This window comes from Leucoraja erinacea, chromosome 15, assembly GCF_028641065.1.
Source record: "Leucoraja erinacea ecotype New England chromosome 15, Leri_hhj_1, whole genome shotgun sequence".
In the NCBI taxonomy this organism is placed as follows: domain Eukaryota; kingdom Metazoa; phylum Chordata; class Chondrichthyes; order Rajiformes; family Rajidae; genus Leucoraja; species Leucoraja erinaceus.
Window position 1 is genome coordinate 27831602 of NC_073391.1, and position 16833 is coordinate 27848434.

Consider the following 16833-nt stretch of genomic DNA (forward strand, 5'->3'; position numbering starts at 1 on the left):
CCGCGACGGCAACGGTGAGTCGACACCTGAGTCCCCGGTCTCTTCCTGTTGGAGGCCGCTCCTCGTTGCGGCCTCAACGACGACTGAGACCCGACGAGAAAAGGTCGGGTCTCCAGTGCAGGGAGAGATTCAAAAAGTTTCACACACACACACCCCAACATAAAATAACAAACACTACATAAAAACACAGACAAAAATAATAAAAACGCGGACAGGCTGCAGAGGCCGCTGCTGGCCAGAGCCGCGCCGCCTACCGGAAAATGGTGTAGATGCCTGTGTGTCATTACAGCCTTGGGGTTATTGCCAGCAGCCTTAGTGGCAGTATCCGTACACTTTGTTGTTCGTACAAAGCCCAGACCCGTATCCCTTATGAATAACAAGGACTTGTTTAGAGTCTAGATTTTTAGAGATTCAGCGTGGAAACAGACCCTTTCACTTATCGAGGCCATGCACACTATTTCAAAGTTATCCCACTTTCTCATCCACTCTCTACACAATGGAGGTAATTTTAGAGGCTCATTAATCTTCAAATCTGTACATCTTTGGGATGTGGGAGGAAATAGGAGCACCTATGGGAAACCCACGCGGTCACAGGGTGATTGTGCAAACTCCACACAGACAGCACCCAAGATCAGGCTCTGTGAGGCAACAGCTCTAACAACTGTGCCACATAATTACTTGGTGTAATACATGTTTCATTGGTGGGTGTTAGTGGCAAGGAGATTTATTGACTTTAATCCAATTTATTTTCATTTGAAATCTTGTTTTATTGATATTGTACAGGAAAACATACAAATAAACATCACTGCACATATTCCCAAAATGTATTGCTCATGTACAATAAGATATTGCAACTTTCCCTGAAAATATTCACACACAGTTCACAGGTTGTACACAGTACTTCACAGGATATGAGACAAACTTGACAAAATGACTCAAACTACATTTCAATGTTTATTATATCAGCAGGAGAGCTGGAGGAACAAGATGTGGGACAGCGTTGTAAGTGTAAAGAGCACCAAGGTTAAATTAACATTTCATTTATTTTCAACTTTCAGAGGTAGTATTGTGCTAAGATATTCACGAGGTTGATGTTGGTATGATCCAACCCCATTATACACCCGATGAGATGGATTATATTGATTGAAAATAAAACACAGGGAAGCAGGCCCTTCAGCCCACCGAGTCCATGCCAACCCCCGGTCACCCATTCACACTATTCCTATCTACTCCCACGTTCTCATCCACTCCCTACACATTCAGAGCAATTTACAGAGGCCATTTAACCTACAAACCCTCACGTCTTTGGAATGTGGGAGGAAACCAGAGCACCGTTGTGGTTGCAGAAAAAGCATAATGTTATATAAAAATAAAGGAAGAACTTTTGATATCTTGGATTTGAGTGATGGAATGGGGAGGCAGAGAATCAACCCATGGAAGTTCAGCAATACAGTGCGAGGAAGTAATCTAGGTTTTGAATGCTAATCCGTCCTGGATTGAGAAGAGCCATGCTTATGCTGATTTAGCACGTGCATGAGGGGAGGGTTGTTGAGGGATGTAGAAGTTTCATAACCCTAATCCTAATGGAAGAATGCAAATCATAAACAAAAATAAATACCAGGACAAATGTAAAGAGAGTCTCCCTGTCACCAACCTCATGTTAATAGAAACATAGAAAATAGGTGCAGGGGGAAGCCATTCGGCCCCTCGAGCCAGCATTCATTGTGATCATGGCTGATCATCCACAATCAGTAACCCGTGCCTGCCTTCTCCCCATATCCGATGATTCCACTAGCCCCAAGAGCTCTATCTAACTCTCTTTTAAATTCATCCAGTGAATTGGCTTCCATAGCCATCTGTGGCAGAGAATTCCACAAATTCACAAAGTCTCTGGGTGAAAAGGTTTTTTCTCATCTCAGTTTTAAATGGCCTCCCCTTAATTCTTAGACTGTGGCCCCTGGTTCTGGGTCCCGCCAACATCGGGAACATTTTTCCTGCATCGAGCTTGTCCAGTCCTTTTATAGTTTTATATGTTTCTATAAGATTCCCTCTCATCCTTCTAAATTCCAGTGACTACAAGCCCAGTCTTCCCAATCTTTCCTCATATGTTGTCAGCAGTCTAACAGTCTATGGCTTTATGTCCAACCAGTAGTCTTAATACATAGCACCCTGTAGTGGGACAAGGTATGCTCACAAGAACGAGGCAATCCTGCACCATGAAATGTTTTCACTCTCCAATGGGAAAAAAAATCAAGTGTAAAGAACTCTTTTGGTATCCCAACCAGAATAGATCAACTGGCGTTTACCCAAAATAGACAGAAAGTGCTGGAATAATTCAGCGTGTCAGGCAACATCTTTGGAGAAAAGGAATAATTTGCATTTTGGGTCAGAACACTTCTTACTGCCCGAAACGTCACCTGTACCTTTATCTCCAGAGATGCTGCCATTGAGTTACTCCAGCACTCTGCGTCTATCTTCGGTCTAAACCAGCATCTGCATTTCCTTCCTATGCATGGAGTTTATCCAATTTTAACTATTTTTTTGTTATACACCCTACAGAGGTGAATGATACGATACAAAGGTTTTTATTTTCTCGAAAAATAGTGGGTTGATGTTCCATTTCCATGTAAATGTGCTACTGTGCTAACAGGATGTGCCTAACAATTGGAATAGAAATCAAGAGTTTGAAATCTACTGGTTTTAAGAAATAAAATAATTAGTTGTAGTACAATCAGGTAAAACTTGATGCTTGGGGTAAAAACATATGTCAATTAATTTGATTATTTTTTAATTCAATTTGTAATCCTTTTGAGGTGGTTAACCATTTATCCTGAAACTATAAACCAGCAGGGACTACAGTTCATGACCAATGATGATAAAGATTTGTAGCCGTCTCCCCAGTTCCTTTGTATTATGGCTGTTTTCTTGGAGAAAGACATTTACTACCTTGTTTAACATCACACATATAACACTATGACTTCATGCAATCGTTTGCGACAAACACAAAACCATGCGGACATTCATGGGTAAATATAGAAGCATTGTATACTGTTGATGTCAGCTTTGGTTTGTATTATTGTACTGGGACACTTTGAGCCATAAAACAATGAAAGACCTCCTGCCTAACTAGGCTAGGTAGACATGTATGCAGTATAAGTAACAGAGGCGATATTTAGCACACACTCCAGTGGGCACAGTAATGAGTTACAACAGTCAGCAGCTTTTGAGCAGAAAATGTGCTGAGCTGAAGGTTCTTAAATGGGATGAACATTGCAAGAGCCAAGCGTGGTAAGCACAAAGTATTGCAGGACTTGAAGAAGACATTTAAAAGCAGTCAACGTTCACCATCATACGACTTGTGAGTGTTCATGTTTCTTCACTCCACAGTATCTGCTGTTGTGCCGCATTTCAGCATGAAAGCGATACCTTTATTGGGTTGAATTCGAACTGGTGACCCGGTGGTGGTATTGGCACTATACTTAAGAGTGAACTGGGAAAGGTGAAAACGGAACTGTCCAAACTTTTGTTGAAGGTCAATTCATCTGCGGAGCAAGACCCGGTGTCCCTTTTACACGAACTGACTGTGTGCGCGAGGGGGAGCATTTCTGTTTCGTAATTCAGTAACTGGTTCAGGAATCCAAAATTTGGAGAAATTGTATTTCTTCGTTCTTTAATGTAGTCAAAGGCTTCCTCTAATCGTAGCTGCTTGCTCTTCATTAGATAGGCCAAGCAGATCGTGGGTGAGCGAGAGATCCCGGCTTCACAGTGGACGAGGACCTTCCCTTCTGTGAGTCTCACGTGATCTGTAAAATAACATGAACTCAATTTAACTCATGGTCAGGTTGTTTTCCAAAACATCTGATTTGTCCGTGAACTCCAGTTAATAGCCCTGTCCCACTGTACGAGTTCATTCGAGAGTTCTCCCGAGTTTGCCCTGATTCGAACTCGGAGATTTACGGTAATGGCCGCTCGCAGGTACTCGTGGCTCTCGTGAACATTTTTCAACATGGTGAAAAATCTTTACAAGTCTTCCCGAGCTTACTGCGTTTCCCGAGTACCTGCCGTTAGCGTTACAAGCCACTAAGAGACGTCCCCGAGCTCCGACAGACCCGCTACGTTCATTCTACATGCTTACCACAAGTTTGATTTTTTTTTAACTCGGGAGAGCTCTTGAATGAACTCGTACAGTGGGACAGGGATTTAAAGCGTATTTTCAATTCTCCTGCCTTCTCCCCATAACCCTTGTTACCCTTACTAATACAGAACCTGTCAATCTCCGTTTTAAAAATATCCAATGACTTGGCCTCTACTTGGCAATGAATTCCACGTTAATGGCAATGAATTCCACAGATTCACCACCCTCTGACTAAAGAAATTCCTCCTCATCTCTTTTCTAAAGGTACATCCTTTTATTTTGAGGCCGTGCCCTCTGGTCCTAAATTCTCGCACTAGTGGAATCATCCTCTCCACATCCACTCTATCCAGGCTTTTCACTATTTGGTAAGTTTTAACAATTTTACCAACTCCAACCTAGATTCAAATGTCTTTAAAAAAAACCATACAGTGTCTTATATCGGAAGACATAAAACCTACAGTCAGTACATACCAATGAAGTCTATTGCTTCCTGGAAATGGGAACTTATATCTGCCGAGGCACTGTCTTCCACTGGGATGAACTTGTAGAGATAATTGCTTGTGAAGTATTCTGCACAGTTACGGGAGACGTTCAGCAAAGCAGTGATGTGGAGGTCGTCTAAAAAGTCTGGTCTGGATGCATGGTATGCACTGCCCAGGTACAAATAGGGCAGAATCTCCACAGGTTTCCCCTGGAAATTGAAGAACAAAACACGGTCAACAACACATAGAAAGCTACACAAAAAAATAGAACATGGCAGCACAAAAACACAAGAGAACTGATTAAGGTGCCTCACAATTCTTTTGTCATATTTTACTTTGTTGTCTTTCCAGTTCACATGGGTTCCCATGGATTTCTTGACCTCTGTGAACACTGGTATCGGTTCATATTCATCCATTGGAAAGTGGTATTCTCACAAATTATCAAAACACTAAGTGCTGGAGGAACTCACCAGCTAGATAGCGGTCCTGACCTCCCTTCGATCTCGTTGGAGGCCTTCGAACTATCATTAATTGGACTTTACTTTACTCTTAACATTACACCATTTATTCTGCATTTGTACACTGTGGGCGGCTTCATTTTAATCATGTATAGACATTTCGTTGACTGGATAGCAAGCAACAAAAAAGCTCTGCACTGTACCTCGATACACGTGTTAATAATAATAATAAATAAAACTACAAATGGACAAATGACTTTTCAGGTCGGGACCCTTCTTCAGTCACTTGTGTTCTCACAAATAATGTGGAAGAAGCATCTCAGCTTAATTGAAAATTTCCTGTGTAGGGAATCTGCTTTCTAAAATGTAAGGAAACTAATGTGTTTAGATGTTGGGCCTTGCACCATTCTAAGCTGCTCATTCCCTATCTATGTTCCACAGTGAATTCAATAGGTATTTAATTCAGAATACAAATGGGTGTAAACATTAACCACAGTAACATTGGCATAGGGAAATCAATGCTCCAGAAAAAGGTTTAAAAATCAGAAAAACAAATGGTAAACAATCTCTAGGGGTCACTTTAAGATCTCTATCCTATGATGCCTATAATTAAATGAACAGTCAGAGCTAACAAAGAGACACCAGCCACATCTAATCATATCCTGTTAAAGTGGTGGACCGTCTTATTTGCGTGGGCACATGCAAGCTAATATCATTAAGCATAAGTGACCCACTGTGATGATCTGTCTAGCTGGGCAGAACAATGAGACACAGGATTAAATTATTCATTTCGGATATTTATATGGATGAGTTTTTGTACAAATTTAGTTTAATTATTGGAACTCAAGCACTTCACTATTCATGTAATGTTTGCACTTATTCCTCTCTGCCTTCTTGCTGCTACCCACTTCCTGCAGTGTTTTTAGCAGCTCTTACTCTCAGGCCATTTACACAACTGCAGATACCGGATCTTTTGAATCTGAGAATCGTACAATGACGCAGAAAGCATACCGCTCAATTTGCTGTGCTGAATGAGAGGTGCAATTGCAATTTTCTGTATATTGTTAGTCACACCACAGTCACAGTCACAGTCATGGGTGAACCAGAAACCAGGTTCATACGTATAGGAAAGAAAAAAACCAAAGTAGAAATCTCACTGGGCCATTATTTTCTGATGCTGATCATATTGTAGATATGTTTGAGCAAATGCTTTATCTACCCACTAGAAAGCAAGTGAAATTAAAAGATATTTTTTGATGATGGAGTGTGCCGATGGCACATATAACAGTTTCCTCCTGCCATGAATGATGTTTCTTATTTTAAATGGCCCTGTCCCCATAGATGGCATCCATCGTATGACTCTTCATCAGATCTCTACTTAAAAACTAAAATCCCGTCTTCTTAGCTGTTCAATCAGTGGTCTGGCGTCTGGAGTGATACCAGAAGATGGATGGGGGCGCAAGAACTGGCAGATGCTGCAATCTTGAGCTAAACACAAACTGAAGGAGCAATTCAGTGGGTCACGCAGCATCTGTGAACGGAATGGATAGGCGACCTTTCGGGTCGGAACCAGACTGATTATAGTGAGAGCGAGAAAGTTGGAAAAAGAGTGGGGGGGGGGGGGGGGGGGGGGGGGGGGGGGGGGGAGATGGGGGGTATGATAAAAGCCGGTACCCGATAGTTGAGTACAGGTGAGGGCGGGTTTAATTGTCAGATGAGTGGACAAAGGCTAGAGATGAAAAAGAGACTAAAGGAGAGAAGAGGATTGAAATGTAAAGCCAGATCAAGGGATAGAGCTGTAGGGAGGAGAGGGAGAGGGGAGAAAGAATAGCACGATAGTGGGAGAAATAAGTGCGCACCAAGATGAGGTCACAGGAAAGAGGGAGCGCAAGGAGTGGATGTTATTTAAAAATGGAGAATTCAATATTGAGGCCAAATAAGAATAGTTGGGCATCCATATCGCTCAATCTTTAATCATTTAAAAGGAGCAATAGGCACCTCTCTTAAAAAATATCATAGCCCCAATCATGAATTTAAAAGAAGTTTTTATGATTACATGCTTAACATTATAATCATTTTCTGCCTAGACAGGAGACAATTAAAACAGTAAATAGCTGAGAGAAACATTCCTTTTTATTTCAAATCATCAAGGAGAGCCATAGCTGGAGGTAGGAGTTTTAAATGACATGCACAATATGCCATGCAGCTCAGCATCGAAATGCAACTAGGATAACTGCCTGAAAGAATGTAGCGTTAAAAATAATTGGTCTCAGAAATTAGCTGCTCTTTTGTTTACGAGGTCTGTTAATATTCTCTGTCATTTTGACTGAGGGTGGAGGTGTGCTCCGTTTTTACAAAGAGCAATTAGGTTTTGAATTCTCAAGTGGAAAAAGTTTTCTACTTCCGCTATTGGCAACACTCCAGTGATTTTCATTAGCCTCATGAGTTCCAGTTTGATCTCCAGTTAAAGGCAATTATTCTGTTCCCGGATTCCTTCCAGTTAACTGTGGGACTGCTTTGGAGTGACATCAGGAAGTCCGGCGAAAAATTTAGGAAATGACCGAGGAATGGTTTATTGCCTTAAGTTGATTATGATATTAAATATTAATTTAATTGTAAAGTAATCAGAGGCAAATGTATGCCGACATTACTTTAAATGTTGATGTCGTTACGGGTTTGTTCCACTGGTATTAACTCAATTATGATCATGGGACTCCACAATATCCGGTCTGGAGACAAGAGTAACCAGATTATCAGTAAATGCATTTGCTCAGTCGAAATGGTCGAAGGAACGTTTTCCCTCTCACCCACCCATTGCCCTGAAGAACACCTCTTGCCCCCACCTGTGGCAGAGTACACAGATCCCATATTGATCCCACCAGCCACCTCAGAACCCATAGAACTGGAGTGAAAACCAAACAAAATCCAGAAAACTAGAGCAATAAAACATATTTGGGGCAGTGTTAAGACAATGGTGTCTTTCATAAGCAATATTCATTTCTTATGCTGTCAACAAATTGTGATCTAAATGATCAATCATTGGAGACTGAATGTTATTTTCATTGGTCTCGTGCATTCTGATTTGACTTCCAGTTGATGTTATGATTAAAGTTCAATATCCCCTCAAAATTAGCCATGGAGCCTCCTTTATGGGTGCCGGGTAAGATATCACCCGGGATTGTTTAGTATTGTCAATCGTCAAAGTGATGGAAATGTTGTTGGCAATGCTATCAAGAGTGACTTGCCAATAACCAGCTCACTGTTACTACTTTGGGTTACATCTGGATCACTTTCTCCCAGACCCCATAATTGGCTTGGTCCAAACATGGTCCAAAAAGATGAATACTAGACATGAGGTGAGGATGATGGCTTTTGACATCAATGCAGCAAATTACTGAAGTCAAAGGCCATCAAGTAGAAAACACTTGGATGGTTGGAGTCATAGTTTGCATGGATTGTGGTTGATCATCCCAACTTCAGGATAGTGTTTATGCCCAACTAACTTCAGGTGCTTCATCAATGACCTTCCTTCCACCAGAAGGTCGAATGTACGCTTATGAAGGCAAATCCTTCAATTCCAAATGCAACTCATCAGCAAAAGAATGCAGCCCAGCAAGACTAAACAACATTCAGGAATAATGTGATAGATGACAGATAATGGCCATTGCCAACTTAAGAGAGCCTAGCATCTAGAATTAACATTTATGACCATTCATTTTCCAAGTCCTTTTCCACCGACAACCTCCTGTGTGTGTGTGTGTGTTTGTATTGACCAGAAACTCAAATACACCAAATGCAAGCACTGTGGTTACAAGAGTAGTTCGGACTGGCTGAGAGTAGGCTGAGAACTTATGAACATTAACTTATTCACTACCTACGAAGCAAAAGTCAGAAGAGGATGGAATATTCTTAACCTTCCCTGATGAGTGCAGCGCCAACAAAACGCAAGAACCTCGACACCATCCAGGTCAAGGCCGCCTGATTGACCGGTGGCCTATTTCACCTCTCAATGCATTCTTTCCCTGTCACCGCAGCACAACAGCCACTGTGCTGCAATTACTTGCCTAGACTACTCCAACAGCGGCTCACATGCCCATGATTGCTACTTACAAGAAGGACAAGAGCAAGATAAATAACTCCATCCACATGTTTGGACACAATCCTTACTTGGAAATACATTACGGGTTCTTTACCGTCTTTCAGTCTTAACCCTGGAACACCATTCCCAACAGGACTGTGGGAGTTGCTTCACCCACAGACTGCAGTGGTTTACAAAGGTTCCAACCCACTCTTTCCTTATCAAGAGCAATGTGGATGGGTAGTAAACGCTACCCTGAGCTGCAATATCCAGATATCAGAGAAAATAATTCATACGAAATAAAAGTTGAGACTTATCACAAATTGTCTTGCAAGATTTTGGTCTGTTTTAAGGCAAATCATTTGTTAATTCAGACTAAATTGTTTGTTTAAGCAGAGCTGTTCAAACATCCGCTTCCACCTTGCTGCATTGTAGATATTACAGGAATATAACCTGTTTTGCAAAGCAGATGCAAAATAGGGAAGACAAATGAAACAAGAAAACCCATAAAATAGTATATGCTAAAGCTCTCAGGAAATAGGAATTAGGTTCTTTAATAAAAAAACACCATGCCACATTACTGATCCTCTGGGTTTTTGATTCAAGAAGCGCTGGTTTTTGGTATAGTGTACGTTTATATGTGCCCGATTGTGATGGATGATGTCATGCTGTGATGGCAATTACCCACAGTGGCTTTTGAAAAACAACTACATCTGATGCCGTTTCCTCTTTTGTGGCATTTTTCTAAGGAAATGCGCCCTAAAGTCAGCCCGTTACCTCAGCAAAGTAGTGCTTATTCTATAGCTGCACGCACCTGATCGTAGGCTGGTCTGCAATTGCCACAGGGCTTCTCAGGTTGGTTTGCATCAGGTTCTGCAACCTCTTGCAGACTGGGATAGTTCAAGGTCGGCTTTGTCTCAATGCAACACTCTGGGTACAGGGAGTGAAAGTCTTCATATCCCCCTACAAACAAAGATCAAAGGAGAAAACATAAGTTTGAATGCTTCCATTTGCTCTTTAAAAATACTTTATTTCTCAATTTCACGCTTAAGAAAGCATTGATATTATGAGGGTTAATATCCATGTCTTTTACATTTAAATCATTTCAAACAACACTGCTCACCAAGTCAAAATTGGCAAATTCCATAAAATACATTACAGGATAAGTAGGAGACTTTACGTCACATCTGCTGAACACAATATTACAAACAAGAAAACAGATGATTGAATTCACAGAATATAAGAAAACAAAGTATAAATTCCGACTTAGGTGGGGGGCATTGAAGACCACCGGAAACTAATAATGGGATAAGGCACTTGACCGAGGAAAGTATAACTGTGTGAAAAGCATTATCATTACTGTCCCTCGCATTAGTCCATTTTAATATTACTACAGTTGCGTTTTTGCAGAGCTTTTAAAAAGCTAAACCATCCTCGGGTGCATTACAACAGCAAATACAAAACTGAGCCTCACAATATAAAACACCACCAATACAAGAGCTGAGAGAAAAGTATTTAGTGTCAAATGGAACAAGTTAACTGAAATAGGCAACACAATTTTGAAAATGTATTAAATACTCAAGCTTTTGCTAATAAAACATGCGATGAAGGATTTAAAAATGGGTTGGGAAGGAATCATCGACAGAGGTGCCCTGAGCCCGTTTTAAAATGAACATTAAAGTCTCACTGTGAGAAATGATGCAATAAATTCAAGCCATCAACCCCAACATCTCTGTAGGTTTAACCATTGACCATCTTAATTGATGGAAAGGCTTGATTGGCACAATGTGTAAAACACACACTTTCTGGTAAAGATACTTATCAAATCTTTTATTAGCATGTTTTGTTTTAATTTATTTTGGAATAAGCAGGTATTGCATTAAATACCTGAACATAACAATTTAAGAGAGACACAAAGTACTGGAGTAGCTACGCGGGTGAGGCAGCGTTTCTGGAGTAAAAGGATGGGTGATGTTTTGTGTCGGGACACTTCTTCAGATACGGTGCGACCCGAAACGTCACCCATCCTTTTTCTCCAGTGATGCTGCCTGACCCACTGAGTTACTCCAGCACTTTGTGTCTGTTTTCAGTAAAAACCAGCATCTGCAGTTCCTTTCTGCACATAAATATTTAATGTTGATCCAACATTCTGATTATTAACCTCGGCTGTGAGGAGGTTTTTTTTAAAGTCTACCTGTGAATGATTCAGTTTTTACGAGCTAACAACTTTGCCAGTTTGAATGAAATAAAATTGCCTTCAAGTAAATTTCAAACAGTTCTTAATTATCTCTTGATGCCAACTGCTGTGACACATTCAGTACATGATACACACCCCACAAATTTACAGAGAAATCACATTGTCACAGTCATACAACATGGAAACAGACCATTCGGCCCAACTTGCCCAAACCAACCAACATGTCTCATCTTCACTAGTCCCACCTGCCTTCTAAACCTGTCCTATTCATATACCTGTCTAAATATTTCTTAAACGTTGAGATAGTCCCTGCCTCAACTACCTCCTCTGGTAGCTCGTTCATACGCCCACCATCCTTTGTGCAAAAACATTACCCCTCAGATTCCCAATAAATCTTTTCCCCTTCACCTTAAACTTATGTCCTCTGGTTCTTGATTCCCCTACTATTCCTCTCATGATTTTATACACATCTATAATATTACCTCTTATCCTCCTACGCTCCAAGGAATAGAGTCCCAACCTGCTCAATCTCTCCCTATAGCTCAGACTCTCGAGTCCTGGCAACACCCTCGCAAATCTTCTCTGTACCCTTTCCAACTTGGCAACATCTTTCCTATAACATGGTGCCCAGAATAGAACACAACACTCTAAATGCAGTCTCACCAACATCTTATATAACTGCAACATGACCTTACAACTTCTATACTCAACACTCTGACTGATAAAGGCAAATGTGCCTATAGCCTTTTTGACTTCTGCCGCACAACAACCTCTCTCATATTTGCCTCCCAGGTAGGATTTTTTTCCTGGAGAGTCTGTGGAATGAACACCAGAATGGGTACTTTTCCAAGATCAGTCTGGATTGTTAGACGAAAACTAGATCACTATTTTTCAAAATAAAAGAATGAGCGATGTAAAGAATATGGACAGCACTGCTTGATTTAAAAAAATTAGAATGGAGATGAAGAGGAATTCATTTAGTTAGAAGGTGATGATCTGTGGAATTCATTGCCACAGGCAGTTGTGGAGGCCAAGTCAATGGATATTTTTATGGAAGAGATTAACAGATTCTTGATTAGTATGGGTGTAAGGGGTTAAGAGAAGAAGGCAGGAGAATGGGGTTTAGAGGGAAAGGTAGATTGGCCACAATTGAATGATGGAGTTGACTTGATGCGCTGAATGGCCTAAATCAGCTCCTAGAATTTATGAATGAATGCACTAATCCCTCCCGGGCTAAGGGAAGGATTTAATTGCTTCTTAATACTACTGAGAATAATTACCCTGGAGTATATGGATGGGCAACGTTTTTAGTCGGGAATTTATTTTTCAGTCTGACCTAAAACATCTCCTGCCCACATCCTCTTTGTGCTGCCTGACACTGACTCCAGCACTTTGTTTTTTTTTGTAAACCAGCATCTGCAGTCCCTTGGTCTCCAGAGAATAATTGCTCATGAGCATTTGGGTGAGTGGGCGGGATGGCTCACTTTTTCTGCTCTGGGTTTTTGCCTGTTGTCTGGTATCATTAGTCGGCCCACCTCTTTATCAGATTTGGATATCAATGATTATAGTTGAACAAAATATCCCTTTGCTTTACAAAGGGCTCTCAAACCAGCCACAGTCCACTAATATGAATATGTGGTGTTCATTTTCACCATACAGCAATTGGGAAGGTGGAACCCACCTGATCATCCTTTCAGTCAAGAAACAATATACTTCATTCAAGCTACAATCATGTCCTGCAGTGGTGACTGACAGTAGCTAGCATTAACTGCTTGATTCACCCTCTGGTATCATATCTTTGCTGATAGACTTGGAAGCTGGCTCTGCCGTTGAGGGGAAATACTGTTAACTTTACTGTTCATTTGGTGATCTCAACGCCCACATATACCTCCCCTTAATCCATTATTTCCCCCATATTGTCAGATAAGAAGATAGAAGCAAAGTGCAGGAGTAACCCAGCGGGTGAGGCAGTTTCTCTGGCGAACAAGGATGGGTGACGTTTCGGGTCGGACAGATTAGTTCGGCCGACTCGGGACCCCTTCCTTCAGACATGCATTGGCAGATCTAGTATCGTTGTACTCCTTAAATAGTCGAAACATCTCCTATTGCCAAAAATGAACTAATCTGACTTTTCTTTCCGTCGATTTTAGTTGAACAAAAGTCACTTCACGTGACTACAATTACGTCTATTGCGCTGTGAAATATATTTGATGCAAGTTGAAATGTCCTGGCGCGGCCGCAATAATCTGTACATTTCGAGATTGATGTGAATCAGATCCGTTCATACAATAGAGACACAAAATACTGCAGTGGGTGGTATCTTGAACAAAACACTGAGATCTAGAGGAACTCAGCGGGTCAGGCAGCATCTGTGTAGATGGGCAGGCGACGTGTGCAGGAAGGAACTGCAGATGCTGGTTTAAACCGAAGGTAGACACAAAATGCTGGAGAAACTCGGTGAGACAGGCAGCATCTCTGGAGAGAAGGAATGGGTGACGTTTCTTGTCGAGACCCAGTCTGAAGAATAGTCTCGACCCGAAACCCTGTCCCGCTGAGTTACTCCAGCATTGTGTGTCTATCTTTGGACAGACGACGTTTCGGGTAGGGAACCTTTGTCTGAAGAAACCTCGTCTGTCCATTTCCCTCCACAGATGCTGCCCAGCATTTTTTGTTGATGTCTATGCAATAGACAAGGGTGTAGGAAGGAACTGCAGATGCTGGTTTATACTGAAGATAGACACAAGATAGAATTCAGGCAGCATCTCCGGCGAAAAGGAATAGGCGACGTTTCTGAAGAACGGTTCCTGAAACATCACCTATTCTATTTCTCCGGAGATGCTGCATGGCCAACTGAGTTAATCCCGCACTTTGTGTCTATCTTTCGTAACAGATAAGCATGTTTCGTTGTAGCCAGAAGCTTATGGGTTAGGCGGCCTTCAATCCATGATGCTGGATGGTTTCTTACTGAAGTATTCTCAGTGCACACATTTCTTCCCAAATCCATGCATCATCTCCTCCCACCCATTCGCTCTCCCCCGCTCTCTTCCCATTAGCTTTGATGCATGGAGAAACTGGGCCAAGAGAAATGGATACGGGCAGGGTGAGTGGGCATGGGAGGAGGGAATGAGTGATGTTTTGGGTGCGACTCGCCATGCGTGGATTTGGTTTGGAGTTGACGTCAACAGTCACACCTGAAATATTTATTCCGGTTTTTTGCTCAGCTTGTGACGAATTTACTGTAAGTGGCCCGCCTTTCCCGACTTGCTACCATTCCACAAGAATTCCTTTCGGGCACTTACACGAATAAATAACTACCCCGTCATCAGATTCACCATATGCTCAAGTGTACATCATTTTCGACCCCGACACGCGTTGCATCCTCCAACAGCGTTCTCCAGTTAATGTCCCAAACATCCTAGTGTAAAAATCACACCACACAATTGTACCAACGCTTATCTTATGTGCACAAACTCAGCCGCTAAAAAAGGCCAGAGGGAAAAAAAAGATCTGGGTAGAAGGAATTGGTGACGTTTCGGGTCGAGACCCTTCTCTCGACCCGAAATGTCACCCATTCCTTCTATCCAGAGCTGCGACCTGACCCGCAGAGTTACTTCAGCATTTTGAGTCTATCTTCGGTGTAAACCAGCATCTGCAGTTCCTTCCCACAAAAACATCTCTATCAGGTGATGTTTCGGGTCGAGACCCTTCATCAGAATAGGTCGCGACCCAAAACGTCACCTATTCCTTTTCTCCAGAGATGCAGCCTGACCAGCTGAGTTACTCCAGCATTTTGTGTTGATCTTCGGTGTAAACCAGCATCTGCAGTTCCTTCCTACACATAATTCTCTATCAATTCACTGAGCATCGTGACGCCAAAACGATGCAATCTCACACAGTCGGAAAGGGATTTGCCTCGCAAAGGTAAACACCGATTTAAAAGGCAACAAGGGCATTCCTTATGGCTTTACAAGTTTATGGGCAGTTTGAGAAACAATATCGGAAATAATATAAATCCAAACATTGAGCTGATTATTTCAAGGTTCATTCCAAGAACATGCACATACGTAACCCGAAGCTGCAGCGATGCCTGCCTGCCTCTACAGTACTAACCTGATTTATGCTAAAGATTTGGGAAGAGGTGGTGGTGGCGGTAAGGGGTGGGGATGTGGGGGTCAAGATTGAATTAAATACATTTCTTGTATCAAACTGCAGAAATCCCCGCCGCTTTAAAATATCGAATGTGCGAACGATTTGCATCCCAATCTCACCTTTTAGGAAATAGATTTTGGCTGTTGAGATGACAGCAGTTAGCGTGTTTAACACGCTCTGTGCCGTGCTATCCTTGCTCAGCCTCTGCCTCTGCGAAGTTCTCTCGTCCAGTATCACCACGGTCGACACCCTGCCTTCTCGCAGCCGGGCTCTAGCTCTCTCGTCCGGGACGATGAACTGTAGTGGGATCGGGCCACCTCTCGACCTTCGCACCACCACCGAATTCAGATTCACGCTGTGCGAGCCGTGAACGTGGGACGCGGCGAAGGATAGAAACGGTCTACAATCCAGAATCAGGCTTCTACCCCTTTGTTTGCGAATAAATTTTTTCAAGCGCTGGCTGTCGATCGCTGAGACTGTCATGATTGAATATATATTATATCATATATTTAAAGACAAACTTTGTCTCCGAGTTCAGATTCTGAAAGTACGAGGATATATGGTTAAACCACGGAGAAAGCGCGTCTGTCCTCCGTGGACTGAAACTAATCAAGGTTCTGAGAAGGGTGATTTCCCCTCTAGTAGCATTTATAAGTGGGGAACTGCCGGTGCGACGTAAATGCCCATATATGGGGTGTGACGTCAAGTGCCATCCATATACGGAATACGACGTTGTAGGATTTCCATATTTGGATCCAAGGTTGACGCCCACCGACCTCCCCCGCGCAAAGCGACCTCTCAGTCATGGGGGTTGGGTTGGGTGGAGGTGGGGGTGGGGACTTACTCACTAGACATTAGTCAAAGGCAGGCCATCCTGATACTGAGAAAAAAAAATCACATAAGAAAAATGCGCATCAGAATCAGCTCATCACCCACAATGACAAGACTGGATGAAGTAGCCATGGTTCGCATTATCACTGCTGGTCAACGGTTTTATTGCTCCCTGTCGCTAACCATTTAACTCCCATTCCCATTCTGACCGTTCTGTAGTAACAAGGAACTGCAGATGCCTGTTTAATTTTGTTTTAAAAAGGGCACAAAGTGCTGGAGTAACTCAGAGGGCCAGGCAACATCTCTGGAAAATAGGGACCGGTGACTTTTCGGCTCGGCACCCTTCTTCAGACTGAGTAAAGGTCCCGAACCGAATCATGTTCCCAGAGATGCTGCCTGACCGGCTGAGTTACTCCAGCACTTTGTGCGTGACATTTCTGTCCCAGGCCTCCTCCATTGCCAGAGAGAAGCCACATGCAAACTTGAGGTACAGAACTTCATAT

The 16833-nt window shown here is 42.3% G+C and overlaps 1 protein-coding gene and 1 long non-coding RNA gene across 2 annotated transcripts in view; one reads left to right on the forward strand and one right to left on the reverse strand.

Annotated features, from left to right (window-relative positions):
• The window catches only part of LOC129704084 (uncharacterized), a 34917-nt gene extending 28233 nt beyond the window's left edge, over positions 1 to 6684 (forward strand). Inside the window, exons 2-4 of the long non-coding RNA XR_008724681.1 lie at positions 3721 to 3787; positions 4400 to 4500; positions 4969 to 6684. This is a non-coding gene — a long non-coding RNA (uncharacterized LOC129704084). The remainder of the gene's footprint in view (positions 1 to 3720; positions 3788 to 4399; positions 4501 to 4968) is intronic.
• Positions 330 to 16114, reverse strand: dusp5 (dual specificity phosphatase 5). The gene is made up of 4 exons (XM_055646968.1): positions 15619 to 16114; positions 9968 to 10116; positions 4607 to 4826; positions 330 to 3803 (listed from the first exon to the last, which is right to left on the reverse strand). The coding sequence occupies exons 1-4, from the start codon at positions 15980 to 15982 to the stop codon at positions 3409 to 3411; spliced, it is 1128 nt and encodes a 375-aa protein (XP_055502943.1). The 5' UTR covers positions 15983 to 16114; the 3' UTR covers positions 330 to 3408.
• Positions 16115 to 16833: the final 719 nt, after the last annotated feature.